General features: G+C 36.4%; 2 protein-coding genes across 3 annotated transcripts in view; both read right to left on the bottom strand.

The window, feature by feature from the left end:
• The window catches only part of WDFY1 (WD repeat and FYVE domain containing 1), a 32220-nt gene extending 28903 nt beyond the window's left edge, over nt 1-3317 (bottom strand). Inside the window, exon 1 of the mRNA XM_087725484.1 lies at nt 3023-3317. Within this exon, the coding sequence (XP_087581610.1) occupies nt 3023-3159 (137 nt within the window). The 5' untranslated portion in view covers nt 3160-3317. The remainder of the gene's footprint in view (nt 1-3022) is intronic.
• Nucleotides 3318-8581: 5264 nt separating this feature from the next.
• The window catches only part of SERPINE2 (serpin family E member 2), a 35881-nt gene continuing 28538 nt past the window's right edge, over nt 8582-15924 (bottom strand). For both annotated transcript variants that reach the window (XM_087725483.1, XM_087725482.1), the window contains exons 7-9: nt 15137-15223; nt 14022-14105; nt 8582-9338 (exon numbers count right to left, since the gene is read on the bottom strand). In XM_087725483.1, the coding sequence (XP_087581609.1) occupies nt 9301-9338; nt 14022-14105; nt 15137-15223 (209 nt within the window). In that variant the 3' untranslated portion in view covers nt 8582-9300. The remainder of the gene's footprint in view (nt 9339-14021; nt 14106-15136; nt 15224-15924) is intronic.

Raw genomic sequence — 15924 nt, 5'->3', positions numbered from 1 at the left:
GAGCTGTCCCAACTTCAACAGCTTCATTAGCTGTGTTTCTGTCGCCAGAAAAAAAGGCTATTCCTGGATCTTTCAGGGACTTTGCGGTGTCCCTGAGATCAGCAGGAGGTGCCGCCCCCAATCACCATCTCTGCAGGACGGTTTAGATCCAAATGGACCGTCCAGCAGCAGAAATATCGACTGTGAACTCAGAGCACCAAGATCGCATGTCGTGCCGTGGCGACGTCAGCCCCTTTCCCCTGAAATGTAACACTTCTTAAAGTAAGAGAGAACATGGCAAACGCTAAATCCCACATTCTTAGTAATTTAAATTGATATAGATCACATAAGCAATTGAAAGACTAATATAATTAAAAGACATCCATATAATACAAAATAATACATGACATATTGAATGCAATGGGGCAAGAGAGATAAATGGTGTTTTTGTAATCAATTCTTGCTTACATCAGGAAATTCTACTCTAGCTCGCAGTTGCCCATCAAATATATTTATTTATGATGTTATCTCAAAGTTTGGGCAGATAACAGGGTTGTAGAACATTTGAGCTGCCACTTCTGTTTCTCTAGTAAAAGGGCACAGACAGATACAATTCCAAATATTTGATGTCAGTGTTTGGCAATTGTGATTCTCTAAATGTTGATTTGATTTCCCAATAGCGTCAACCAGCATGAACAATGTTGAGGAATGCTGTGAGCTATAGCCTATTGTCTTCTGGAATGCCACAGGTTTACTTCCCCCCCCCCCCGCACTGCTTTCACTACATTCAGAAATTAAAAGTATCAAAGCAATAATAAAAACAAAGTTCACTTGACAGCAAAGGCTAAGCCACAAAGATCGTTTCGGAAGATAAACTTCTAGGCTTGTAAATAGATGAACTAGTAGTTAACCTATACTGAGAGTTTACACATAGTGATTAATTACACCTCAGCATTCAGCTGACAAATGAAATGATATATACATGTTGGGAGGGGGACCCTTAAGTTGTGTTATACCTCACAGTGCTTGACCTGTTTCTGTAGTACCTAACAATGCACATTAATAATAAAACCAATTTAATCTTTCCCTGGTTTCAATTCATATTTGAAGTAAGAACTGAGAATAAAAAAGAAACAGCAATGGAGCAGCATAGTTCATCCACATTGAAAAAAATACATATTATTCCCCTAGCTTCAGTGTAATTAATACAATTGATGTAGTATTCCCTGAAGGCTCTTGTAAACTACTAACTATTAACCCTTTGGTCTGAGAAACAAGATCATTATCCAATTATTTAAGAACTCTGCAGGATAATTTCTCTAATACCTAATACTCTATTAGCTACTTAACAATTGTAACTTTATTGTGAATATCAAATGCATATAAAGAACCATTCAAAGAAACATCTAAAGAACAATTTTACAGATCATGTAAACTCAAAAGTATTCTGCATACAAATTAAACAAGTTACTGAGTGTTAATAGCTATCCAAACCAGTTTCAATAGATATTGTTATAAGATACCTATATCTTACAGAAGAGGCAGTCAAACATTCCAAGAAAACATGTCTGTTTATAATACTGCCCCTACTAAAACAAAATAAGGTTTTGCTTAAATAAACCCAGCTGTGCAATAAAATCATGGTTGATAAAAAAATATTAAATATCCTTTTGTTATGTGGAGTTCTAATAAAATAGAACTTTTCTGATTTAAGAATCAGAAATAAGGAATATAACTATTAGATAATTATAAATTATTAAGGGAACTCCAGTTAGTATCATTCTAAGTATTATGAATAGCTTTGTAAGTATATTTTCATCAGAGTTTGCCACACTCTGCAGTAATCTGGAAAATATTACTCCAGACCACATGGTTATTTCTTAGTATTTTCTTCCTACTGTTAATGTTAAAGAGACAAAAAATACAGGAAAAAAATATGTATAGGGAATGTTTTCAACGTTTTAGAGAAAGGTTTTCCTTGACACACTATCAAAATGCACCCTTCTGCAATACAGATGTTTTTCGAACTTTTGTTGCAAATTGTATTACAAACATACTTCAGTGGCAAAGCAATAACTAACTCCAAACTTCCTCTCCCTCTTCCCATCCTATAGATCAGGACAGTGGTGAAATTCAATTTTTTTTACTACCAGTTCTGTGGGCGTGGCTTGGTGGGTGTGGCAGGGGAAGGATACTGCAAAATCTCCATTCCCACCCCACTCTGAGGCCAGCCAGAGGTGGTATTTGCCAGTTGTCTGAACTACTCAAATTTTCTCCTACTGATTCTCCAGAACCTGCTGAATTTCATCCCTTGGATCAGGGGTCCCCAAACTTGGCAACTTTAAGACTTGGGGACTTCAACTCCCATTTAGGAAGTTGAAGTCCACAAGTTTTAAAGTTGCCAAGTTTGAAGACCTCTGCTATAGATGCAAGCACAAAGACCACACTTTATGACTCCCATCAAGTAAGTAACACTGTCTGGGGGATAGTAAGAGTTACAGTCCAGCTCCCCCCCCCTTTGGGGATGATGGCAAAGAAGCAACTCTATTAGTTCGCTCCCACTTATCACTGGAATCCATCAGACCAGCATTGCTCTGTGCTTCCAACTCTGCGCGAACAATGAAATACGGCTGTGTGGACGTGTTTTCAATTGCTGTGGAAAAGAAACCGCCCTTGTTTGCTTTTTCCTCTTGCCCTAAATACTTATATATGCCCGGTAAACCCCAATTCCCCCCAGTCAGTGGGAGGGAATGATGGGGCTGGTAGTCCACCCACATGGAAAGGAAACAAGGGCTCACCCCCGTAGGGGGTGTGTCGCATGCCGCTTCGCAGGAAAGGGAAGGTCCCTTCGGAGCAAAGACCCGAAACAGCTCAGGGGTCTTAAACAATTGCACTGAGTTGTGGTTTCTTCTTGTTGTTTTGGTTATCCCGAGCGCAGCGCGCCTTTCCCGCCCGTTCCTCGGAGAGGGAAAAGAAGCGGCGGCCGACCCCGCGCGACCCTCTCCGGGGAAGCGTCTTTCCTCCGCCGCCGTCGCTTCCCCACCTGTCCTCGCTGGCCGTAATGATGCCATCCTCTTTGGGGATCGCGAGCGCGGCGGTGACGGCGTCCTGATGCCCCTCGATCTTGCTCAGCAGCACCGGCCGGCTGCTCTGAGGCCGCGAGTGAATCTCGGCCGCCATCTCGCCCAGCAGGCCGCGGTCGGCCAAGTCCAAGCAGCCGCCCAGAAGAGAGAGCGAGCGAGAGAGCTTGGCCCTAATCGTGGGAATAGCGGCGCCCCCAGAAAGCCTCAGCGGCCAGCCATTTTCCGTAATGACCGAAGTAGCGCCGCCCCCGGAAGTAGTCGGAGTTGGGAGGGGAAGGCGAGATTGACCGGGGTAGCGGCGGCAACGCGGGGCCGCTGGGTGGGGAAATAAGATGGGTGGGGAAGGCCGGCGGGGCCGGAAGGTCGCTCATTTGAAGAGTTGTGAGCGGAACTTCGCAATCGGGTTACAGACATGAGAAGTATATAGATCAAATGTCTTTAGGTATGAGGTGGGTGGCCGACAAGATCTTTTGTGTAAAACAAGGTTTCTCCACCTTGAAGATGTGTGGACTTCAACTCCCAGAAATCCCCGGCCAGCTCAAGCCTACAAAAGACGAAAAGTCTTTTACTGGTGATACTTAGGAGTAAAACCCCAGAAAAGTCTGGTATTTACTAACAAAAGTGACAAGTAATTGAAGGACTTTAATGCACAGCTCTTCAGGCTGTGCCACCTCTCGGTTGGATTGCTGCAAAGTGCTCTACATGGGGCTGCCAACCAGAAAAAAAACTGGTCCAGAATGCAGTGGCAAGGATAGCAATGGGTGTGTCACAATATGTGCATGTGTTTCTGCTGCCTTGGTTGCTTTTGACTGCAATTCAAGGAGTTGGTTTTCACTTATAAAGCCATGCATAGCAAAAGGCCTGATACTTAAGCCACTGTATGTCCTCATATGTCCTCCATGGTGCTGGAGAAGACTCCCGTGAGTCCCTTGGACTGCAAGACGATCAAACCAGTCACTTCTAGAGGAGATCAACCCTGACTGCTCTTTAGAAGGCCAGATCCTGAAGATGAAACTCAAGCAGTTTGGCGACCAAATGAGAAGGAAGGACTCACTGGAGAAGAGCCTAATGCTGGGAAAAATTTAGGGCAAAAGAAGAAAGGGACAACAGAGAATGAGGTGGCTGGATGGAGTCACTGAAGCAGTGGGGAGTTAAATTGCCTCCAGAGGATGGTAGAAGACAGAAAGGCCTGAAGGAATGTTGTCGATGGGGTCACAAACTTTTCCTGAGAACTTTTTCTAATCACCCCTAATTTAAATATGATAGGTTTGAATTACTGAAACTTATTGTATTTCTATTGGTGCACTTTAATGTAATGTGGGCCTTTAATAAAAACCATCATTGGGTATAGATTTTTTAAAAATGTGCTGTCATTTTTTTTAAATTTATATTGCAAAGCAGTTGGAAGTTGAAGAACTGCACTTGGGAAAGGAAGCTGCTGAACAATGCATGAAAGTGAGCCTGTTACCAGAAAGGAAAATATATTTTTCTTTGCTGACTAGCAGTTGCATTCATATCTAAGTAGGGAAAGAGGGCATGATTTCATCAAAAGTTTTATTGTAGAATGGGAGGGCAAAATGTCTTTAAAGTTACAGGACAAACCCTTTCCAAGTTTACTGAGTCAGCTAGGAGCAGAAAGGCCTTTGAGCCAAACCTAGCTCTCCCAAGGAAATTTACAGAGTGGAACTTCTCTAAATCTTTTCAAGGAAAAAAATGTCATTTTAAAATCTAGTCCCCAAAAAGTAGTAGAAGAAAACTGGATAAAGAGTAGCAATATTATTCTGGGACATGTATATTCGCTTTCATTTATGAAAATCAATATTTTCCTGAGACTATTTTGCATAGGAATTAGCATTGTACTATTGTATTTGTATTGTATAACAAAGATTAGATTTTTTTTTAGTCCAAGGGAAAGATTAGCTGTGTAGTTCTTTCAGGTGGTGGAAGTAAGGTGATAATGAGAAAAACTCAAAACAATGTATACACAGGTTCCCGAGTTGTCTTCAACTAATTATTGCCAAATTTACTTCAGCAAGATAGTTATATTTCGCCTTATTAAAGCCAGCCATTATCAATACAGGAGATCCATGACATCACTAATAAATCCCCATTCCTTGCTTATTTGTGAAATGACGGGATAATTCATTTAGCCTTTAATCAAATTGTCTTTTCTTTTGATTGTATTTTATTTATTTCTGGGGCAGAAGTGTTTTATGTTTGAGACAGCCGTTCAAATATTTGAAAAGTAGTTAAACATACTGCCTTTCCTTCATTATCATGTTTTCCACTGTTTTCAGTCAGAATACTTGTACATAAAAGATAGCATTTAATATCAAATACAATATTTCAGTGCTAACTTTTCCAGTGTATTATAGCAAGCTCAAGTACAGCAAATATTTATCTTTTTTATATAGACATCAACTTTTTTCTCTGTAATTATTTGTTATGATGTGCAATTAATTCAATACAGATAGTCCTCAACTTATCACAATCGAGTCCAAAATTTCTAAGCAAGATAGTTGTTAAATGAATTATGCCCCATTTTACAACCTTTCTTCCTGTGGCTGTTAAGTGAATCACTTCAGTTGTTAAGTTAATAACATAGTTATTAAGTGAATCTAGCTTCTTATTGACTCAGCTTGTCAAAAGATTGCAAAAGGTGATCAGATAACATTGCAACTGTTATTAGTATGAAGCAGTTGCCAAGGATCTGAATTTTGATCACGTGACCATGAGGATGCTATAACAATTATAGTTATGAAAAATGTCATAACTCACTTGTTTCAGTGCCACTGTAACTTTGATCAGTCACTAAACAAATGGTTGTAAATACTGGATTACCTGGAGTAGAAATGACAATATAGTGCAACGTAAATTTCTTTGCATTGTTAGAGTAGGGATCTGTCCACAAGATGGTGCTGAAGCTGTATTTTGGCTTTACAGTACTGTATGAAAACAAGTTATTCAAACTAGGACAGTTGTGCCCTATTGAAGAAATGGTTTTTAAACTTTATAAGCGGAAGACAATCATTTTCAAACATATGCAAAAAAAAAGGTGCTTTTAGCAAAAAAAGTAAAAGAAACAAGTCAGGCTCTTTTTTTATTAAAACACTTTTTTGTTGTTAAAGGCAATAGAAATGAATAATGCAAAACAGATAGTTTTAGAATACCACATTGTAAATTAATGACCTTGATACTGATACGTCATAACACTTCTTAAATAGCTTCTGTTAAATCCAAATACTAATGTAAATTGTTAGCCTAAACAATGATAGGATGATATATAAAATTTAAGCATTAATTAATACAACAATTCCCCTATTTCTTTTTTTGAAGACAATGTAATTGGCCATATTGGAATAATGAAATGGCATATAAAATCCTTTTGACCAATTTTATTACTAGATACATTTTTGTGGAATCTTTGAACTTGGCTGTTATCTTGCCAATGTTTCATTACGAAACTTGGTAACATCATCAGTAAGGGAGTAGGATTTGCATTCATGTTATATACTAATATAACAGCACTGGTCAGCTGGTCTTTGTGCATGTGAAGAACAGCTGACCTGAGCGCTTGGGAGTGCTAGAAAATGGAAAAGCAGCCACCTGGTGTGCAAGCGCGCATGAAGTCCAGCTGGCCACTTCTGGCACCTGTGCCATAGGTTTGCCATCATTGTACTAATGGCTTGCTCTGTTGTTGGTGGAAGGAGAGTTGGCGGTTCCTTGATTGGACTGTTATTTACGGTTAGCTTGTTTGTCTGGAGTTGATAGTATTGTTTGCTTCTTGATTGTTGGTCTAGTGTTAATTTGGCATTAAACTCTGTTCATGTGGGTGTTGATTTCTGGTGAGGTGTTTAGGGTTTTTTTGTTTCTCTTTTGATTGTCTAATTTGAATGTTATATAGAGATTGTTTATTTCTGTGTGTCTGCTGATGGCTGAATTGTCTGAATGTAGATTTGATATATTTTTGTTTTTAGAACTTGTCCAATTAATTGCTCAAGATTAAAGCAAACTCCACTTTAAATTCTCCTAAGAATCGTTGGGTGAAAAAAATGATGACTTAAGGCGAGTGTACCACAAGATATTACCTCTTTCTGGGTATTCTTTATTTTTGCACACTTGAAAAAAGCACCAAGCTTTGGTGTTCTTTTTTTACATTTCTTTTATATAACATACTAGAACGCACATCAGCCTCTGGTAAAATTTATTGGCAAAGATATGCAAGCATTCAAAAAATCAAAAGCAGACTAGTACATTTTCAGAGTTGCCAGGAATAACAATACTGAGCCTTCCAAGACAAATATTCTGCAACTCAAGTTATAGTTTGTTCTCAAATTAATAAAACTACACAGCTGTTCCTCACACTCTTCTATGTGTTTTTAGAAATAGTTAGCATTTTAATCAAGTAAAATTTAACTGTAATGTACAATTCTCACTTTCAAAAGTAACTGGAATTGTTTCAGCAATTATAATGTAGTAGACAATATTTGGTTTCCAGGTTCCATTTCACAAATATTTTTATTGCCAAACCTTACCCCAGAGTGTAAATAACTCCATCAATTACTACACTCAACATAGACATAAAATAGGATCAAGGAAAATATTGAAAGTAACCGTATAATTTTTTATCATGTCACAATTTGCTAATTTGTATGCCTTCTGATCCAACATTTGTTTAATGAGTATTAGGAAAAGTGTGAAGCATCAATAAAGACAATCAGAAACATATTAAATACTTGTATTTAATGTAAACAAGCATATGGTATGGTAATCTGTACCATCAGCTTCATCTCTACGGTTGAAGATCTTGATTTCTACAGGATTGGCTCCTCAAGTAGAATTATCCTTCCCTGTTTATATGCTCCCCATTTTACTCATATGGTTTCGCTTTTCCCTTGGTTGCTCTAACCCTATGGAAAAATTGGGATTGCCCTCTCCTTGTATTATAAGAGATGAAAAGCATTACAGTATCTTTCTTGGGAATCTAGATAATACTTTGATAAGAACTGTAGCTGCTACATTTGGTCTATAGTGATTATATAGAATTTTTGTATATGGTAATTTTAAGGTAACAGTTTTATGATCTATTCGATATTGTGAATCATTTAGAGTCTTGCAATAGACATACAAATATTGTTAAATAAAATAAAGTTACACTGAACATAATTTTTTTTTAATGCTATAGATAAAACTTACCAATTTAACACAGGGAGAAATTGGCAGAATGTATTTTTTTTTAAAAATCATTTTGTTTCAATTGAGTCCCTAGAAAATACCAGGGTTGTTGTTACCTTCCCATTGATGTGGTACCTATTAATCTACTCGCGGTTGCATGCTTTCAAATGGCTAGGTGGGTAGGAACTGCGAACAGTATAGGAACTCACTTTGTTGTGTGGCACTAGAAGCTTGAACCTGGGCTGTCAGTTTCCAATTGACAAGTTCAGCGTCTTTGACCACTGACCCATCACATCCTTCTTGTCCAATACAATACAATGAATTACTAACATCCAGACAGAATGGAACATTTTGAAATTTTACTTAACAGTATTCCAAAATGCAGGTCGTTCCTTACAGGAATTATTTCATCACATGGAAATTTTATCTTAGCAACAGTTTACCTTCAACTTTCTGAACTGTGAGTAATTGTTTTCCTCCAATATTATTTTGACTCTTGCACTAGATTCACCTTTTCATTATGATTTTATTTTCCTTTGTACAAAAAATATAAAATTTAAATCTACAGAAAGTGTATACTAGCAATGACAAGTTTACATTACACCAATGCAAAGGCATTAATTGGCACATTAGTTGTTTAAATCTTAGCAACATGCACAATCTAAAATTAAAAAAAATGCTAAAGCTTTCAATTGCTTTCTAATGGCAAATGCCTCATCCAGCTACTGAATTGTAGTAGTAGAAAGGCATAAGCCAACCAAAATCAGACTTGTCTCTTTAATTTCAACTGGGTTTAAAGACAATATGAAATAGAACAACAAATTTTCAAAAGTTGTTAACACAGAGAGCTAATCAGTAGTTTTAAGGAACTTTACAATGTTTTCAAAAAGGCATTTTATTCTTCCATAAAGAATTCCAGCTACTTAAAGTTCTTTTTCAAAAACTAGGTGACCAACATTTCCAAAGCTAGTTCATAGCTGAAAAACCAGGTACAAAAATATTTAAACAGTACAAAGGCATCAATCTTTAGTTTTCTTCAGAAGGAAAGAATCTCTTCCTTTACTCAAGGTTTGGTGATTTGTCCCATAAACAAAACAGCACCTAAACAAGAAATATTATTGCAGAAATTGTATTAATTCACATATACAAAATATTATTACAAAACATTAAGACAAAGTTTTCATCTAAACAGTAATTTCTAAAGTTACTGATTAATATATAAATAGTAGATGGCAGTTAGCAGTTACATTTTCATAGGTCTACAAAGTGTTTGAAATGTTACAATTTGACTGTAAGTAGATTCAAACAGCATTAGCAATAGCACTTAGATTTAAAGCACTACTTCACAGTGCTTTACCGATGTCTCTAAACTGTTTACAGAGTCCTCATGTGGGTCCTCATTTTATCGACCTCGGAGGGATGAAAGGCTGAGTCAACCGTGAGCTGCTTAGAATCGAACTCCTGCAGTGAGCAGTGAGTTAGCCTGCAGTACTGCCTTCTAACACTGTGCCACCACCGGTCTGTAATACTTATAAAATACTTGTAATACTGTAATATTTCAAACTGTTAAGTTTATTTCATTTAAAAAGCCCTTAAACCATGTAAAATATTTTTAATTCAATGAACATTTATTTAAAAACAAATATCCCAGTAAGATTCTATTTTCTAATGATACTTGATATTTTTTTAAAAATTTGCTTATGTCAAAATCATATTTTCAGGGACATATTTTTCTAAATGTTCTGCAAGGGCATGGAAATTAATTAACTTTTGTGTCTGCTCACCATAGAGGGGGAAAAAAAGACCATTAATAAAATAGCTGACGAATCTTTTATTTCTCATAAAAGTTTGCAGATGGAAAATAAGGACACTACTTCTTACTAGGTTTAGATGTTTTTAATAAGTTACTTGAGGGCTCAAATATCTTTTTAATGTTTAGATCTGTTATATTAACATAGTTGCTGAAAATCTCATCAATATTTGTCTAAAACCAATGTAAAATGCACAATTCAATAAATCTTTATTTTACATTTATCAGAATACAAAACTGTGATTAAGAATTATTAAATATCCCATTTATGCTAATGCTGCAGGAATTTATTTCTTGAATTTGACTTTATTATTTATTTATATATTCCACCTGTATTATTTGTACAAATAATTCAAAGCATATTCACCCATACATTTTCCTCCTATTTTCACCACAACAACAAGCCTGTGATGTGGGTTAGGCTAACAAAGAGTGTGACTGGCCGAAGGTCACTCAGCTAGTTTTCAGGGCCAAGTCAGGATTTGAACTCATGGTCTCTTGCTTTCTAGCCCAGCTCCTTAACCACTAGACCAAGCTGGCTTTTTTGGAGCATAAGCGTTATATTAATAGGATACTTTATTTTTAGTCTTTTTCTATGCCTTGTTCTTGTATTAAGATTTATTGAATACATGCAGCATTAGTAGAAAAATGTACAAAGTGGACAAATGGAATTCAGTTTGTTCACAATAATAAAATGGCTAAAGAAACAGTCTGTAAATAAGGACACAACTACAGATAGGAGGCTGCTATGCCTCACTTCAGTTTCATGTTAAGGTCGGACACTTCCTATGTTCTAACTGAGGCTTCCCAAGAGCATGAAACAAACTCCTTGTCCCGGCAAAAGATCCTTTTATTAATTTACAGTGAATTCTGCTCATTCACAGCCAGCAAAGTTTTTCAAAGGAGGAATTACAGTCACACACCTGATCTGGCTTGGGGAGCTGACAGGCTTATATCTGCAGAACATGGCAAGAACTCTCGGAGAGTCACTAACCAATTAGCAAACTAACTGTCTCCTGCAAACTCCACTCCCCTTTCACTCCTCTTTTATTTCCTCTTGGAGGGGCCATACATCATCTGGCCTTACTCCCAAGTTGACCCCTGCTCTTTAGTTGTTCCCTTTGTCTGGCAACTCTGCACATGCGCACACTGGAAAAAGGCTTCAGCTGTTTGTCTGCCTCACTGCTGTCTGACTCTGACAACAGCTGATAACTGGCATACGGTTCTGTCCCTCCCCCCCCCCCGCCTCCAATTCAGAGCCCTCATCAGAGCCTGGACTGGCCCATGTTCCTCCCCAACCTCCTCACTGTCCGAATCTGCTGCCAGCTCCGCAGGCCCCTGGTGGGCCACAACGTCATGGAGAATCTGTTCCAACAATGGAGCAGTTGGAACAAGAAAAAAAAATGACTGTGAATGAATAGAGAAACATTCAAGAACAAACGCTGTGACAATGTAAGAGCAGAAGCCTAGACTTGAAGAGGTAAGAAAAGTAGTTTAGTTGTATAATAAACTAAAGGATGTTCTGGTGTACTTGTGGAACCAGGTTAGTGACATACTGTCATTGGAAAAATCTATGTGGTTACTGAGAGTTGAAGCTGACTTAATAGCACAAAATCAGTCCTATCACAGCTGTGTCTAGGCATGTGACTACTCATTATATTATAATCTCTTGTTTTTTTGTATCTTCACTTTCCAAATGTATGACATTTTGTGGGTAGTAATATGGCCATTTGGTTATCTTACTATCACTAACTTACTATCCAAGTTTTTAGTGTTATGTCTCTTTTGCTTTCTTCACTCTTTAAACTGTACTATGATGCTAATTTGTCCATATGTAAACATTCTTAATGCTTCATGCTCTTTCCTTCCTGCTGGCAAATTACATTTCTCAACAACTTCGTAATAAATAAACTTTGCAGATTTATTAAGGACTTGGATGATTCATATTAACGAGAATTGGTGATAAATAAACAGGAATGAATAAGAACTGAAAGCATTACAAACTCATCTTTAATATCCTGATAATGGCAATACGAATAAGGATAATTAACTTTTATCTTGTACTTATAAACAGTATTTTTCTATTTGTCTTTATTAATACAAAGGTAATATTAAGAAACAGTTAGATCTTAAAGACAGAAGATATAGGAGGGGAGTAATTTTTCTACAAGGTAAGCAAGGTGGAACTGTTAATTAATTTGTAATTCCTCTATTGATTCATTCTCATTAATTAATTTCTAATTCATCTCTCTCTCTCTCTCTCTCTCTCTCTCTCTCTCTCTCTCTTATACACACACACACACACACACACACACACACACACCCCTATAGAGTATGGTATAGGGATCCAAGAGCTTTTATGATTAGCCACTTAAAAACACTACATCACAAAGAACTTGTGAAAGTAATAGAGTGACACTGAGACACCCAACAACAATGCTTTACACAATGTGGTCTCAGAGTGGTTCTCATTTACTTTAAACTTTTTTTAAACTTCCTTTTCCTTTTTTCAACAACGACACTGGATATTGGCTTAGTGCATTCAATTCACACATCACACTCCAGTTTTTTAAATCTATATCTATTAAGAGAATTAAGATGAAACTTGTTGCTTTGTAGATCAGATTATGGGTATGAATATGCACTATGAGCATGGATAGCACTAGAGTTCACAAATTTTCTGTCATTGTTGAATAAGTATAGTATGCCCCTAAATATGCCTAATCATATCATAATTAAAATATTACTTTAAAGATTTAATTTTATTTGGTCTTTATATGAATTTGTGGTAGAGAGGAAGAAAGAACGATAAAAAACAATGTATTTTTTTGTGGTGGTTGTTAAAATGTACCATTATTTGAATCACCTTCCGAGTCATATTTGGAGGAGAAAATGGTGGCTTCCCTACCAGCTGGCTTATGTTTAGTTTAGAATATCAATGAGAAATGGATCAAAGCTCTGAGATGTGTGGCTGACAATTGGCCACTGTGCATCTTCAGAGTTGCATAATGTGCCTTTGATGTCCTAAGCTGCCCATATCTGGGAATCGATGCCAGAACTCAGCTCTTCCAAAGAGTTGGCATTTTATTTCAAAGCATGCATCATAATATGTAGATTAGCTAAGAAATACACTAATGAAACACAGAATCTATTTGTTCCTGGCAACAACTCCTAAGTGTTTAAATCCTGCACAGCTGCAGATTACTCTGTTGCTGTCAAGAAAAGACATTTCTTATTAACAATAAAGAAGAAGGGAGTTTGGGAACCTTATTTTGAAAGATACGGAAGGAAGTCTGAAATGTTTTTGAGCTTCAGTTCTTTCTATGGAGGAAAGCTGTCTGAATTTATATATATATATACACATACACACATACATACATACATATATATACATATATACATACATACACGCACACACACACATATATGTTTTAGTAGATTTTCATGGGTGTAGGTATGCTGGTATTATTTTTTTCGGGACTTTTCCCGTGTAAGATTGAGATTGTCTTGGCAATGTTTCGGCGAGGTCTCACTCGCCATCTTTAGGCTGGTATTTTCGACTTCATGTTTGTGTGAGTAAAGCGTGGTCAGAGCTGCCGTCTTTCTATAAATCTTGGGGGGGGAGTGGGGAGTGCTGGCTTTGTTTCAGTAAGTGGATTGATTGGCTGTATAGTTGTATCATGATTGGTAGATTGGTGCTGATTGGTGCTGGCTGTGTTTCCGTTGTTGTTTTGTGTTGTAACGGCCTGGGTGGTGGGTAGGGCTCGTTTGTTGACTAGGGCTGTTTTCCAGATGTCTGGTAGGTGGGAGGTATCGTCATGTTTATTCATGTTGTAGGAGTGTTTCTCTATTTCACCGAAATGTTGCCAAGACAATCTCAATCTTACATGGGAAAATACCCAAATACAACAATCCAGCATGCATACATACATACATACATAAATATATTTATATAAAGTTTGACATAGAATTACCTGTAGGGTTGTGTCGTATGAAGAATAAAAATGGTCGATCCACCACAAACCAAGGAGGTGATGACCGAGCTGTTACAATTGCAGCTAGACAAAGCAGAACAAAAACTTGAATGATTACTTGCTCTTTCCTCTGAATCGCTACCATATGAACTTAATTTATCTTTTTACACGCTAGATAAAAACATTCGATGAGTTGGAAAAATACTTTATAAAAAATAAATGAATTTTTCTCAGTTAAAACAGATCTTAAAAATGTGCAACTTTCTATTATGGAAGAAAAACAACAAAGAGAATAATGCAAATGGTCTAGTTTTAGCAAAAACGGGTTTTTCCCCCTGCCAGTCACATTTATTTAATTTTGTACAGTGTTCTAAGGACCATATTCAAATTCAAATATCAATATTTAATTATAAATGGATAAAATTCATGTATTCCAAAAGGCTCCAAGGAAGAACATGAAAATTTTAACAGGAAAAACAGGACAGTGTCATACATACTTTTGATACTGAATACAGATCTTTTAAGAATGGATATTTTAAAAAGATTATATTGTAAGCACAACCAATGTTTTTTTTAAAATATGAAGCAAAAATGTCACATTTAAGATTTCAGTACAATATACCAACCATATTGTTTGTACATATAATTAAGTTACATGTGCCAAGTTAGACAGTAAAATGTTTTCTAAATCAATATACATCATTACTTGAAAAAGGATTACAAGTAGAAATGTTATGAAATGCAGTATTAAATTCTAAATTCCTATATTTAAGTGCTCAGATCTGCATACATGGTTATATAAGAGCTCTGTGGAGAATCGTTTAAATCAGGGTTGTTGGCCAGGATGCAGCAAAGTTTATTTTGTTAGCAGCATTAAACATGGAATCCTTAAATTGTATTTTGGACCGATTGTAATATTTCGGAAATAATATGCTATGTTATATTGTTCAGGCCAAATTCCAAATGCCTCTTTATTAATTTTTTTTCTTTATATATGAATAAATTCACCAGGCTTTTAAAGAAAATGAAGGGAGCTTTTTGGAATAGATTAAAATATAGATTCTTAATGCTATTTCGGTATACTTTTGAATGATTTAGATCAAACGAATACTTACTTGTTGCTGCAGAAGCTTTGGTTCCATCTTCAGTTACTTCAATTTTTGCTTTTTGCAAGAGCTGAGATACATGAATATTTTCTGATCCTACGGGGTCAATCATAATATACATGTGTGAATGTATCATTGTTTCATTCCTTCAAAAAGCAAATTCATTTTCAATGATAAGAAAACCTAGAGCAACAGAGGTTAATGAAAATCTGATTCCATACAGGTGACTTCCATTGATATTGAAATACTTCCTACGTTGTTTTGATTTTATTCATTACAGATATTGTTATCTTCTTATGTAATGAAAAGTTCAAAGGATGATGTTTATGTGATATGAATTAGTACAAATTAAAACAATTATTGCAGGACAAGACAAAGCAATTACATGCAAACAGTGACCAAGAGGTATTAACCACTTACTATATTTGTTTATTCAAACACTCCAAAAGTCTGTATGAATGGATCCAAGTTCCAGGCAGAATGAATTGTGTTTTTTTTTTCAAAATTATTCAGTACACAAGCTTTATTTTTTATTCTTTTATAAAGGGAAAACGAATGCAAATGAGCATTAACAAAACCATTCCTCCCCAGGGTTTATGAAAATTTCCCATGGCCAACTTGCCATGACTGACTTCCCTTGGCCAGCTCACCATGGCCAACTTGCTGCAGGACAACTTGCTGAGGGACAAGAGTTACATTAATATCAAAGAAATCGTGGAATAGAATCATTAAAGAAATGGAGGGACAGAATTAAATGTGAATTGCAAAAATTAAAATATTTATTTTATTTATTTTAA

Source organism: Thamnophis sirtalis, unplaced genomic scaffold (genome assembly GCF_051295495.1).
Source record: "Thamnophis sirtalis isolate CommonGarterSnake01/CBP01778 unplaced genomic scaffold, rThaSir2_p1.2 scaffold_11, whole genome shotgun sequence".
In the NCBI taxonomy this organism is placed as follows: Eukaryota; Metazoa; Chordata; class Lepidosauria; order Squamata; family Natricidae; genus Thamnophis; species Thamnophis sirtalis.
This window is presented reverse-complemented; position numbering and strand designations above follow the sequence as displayed.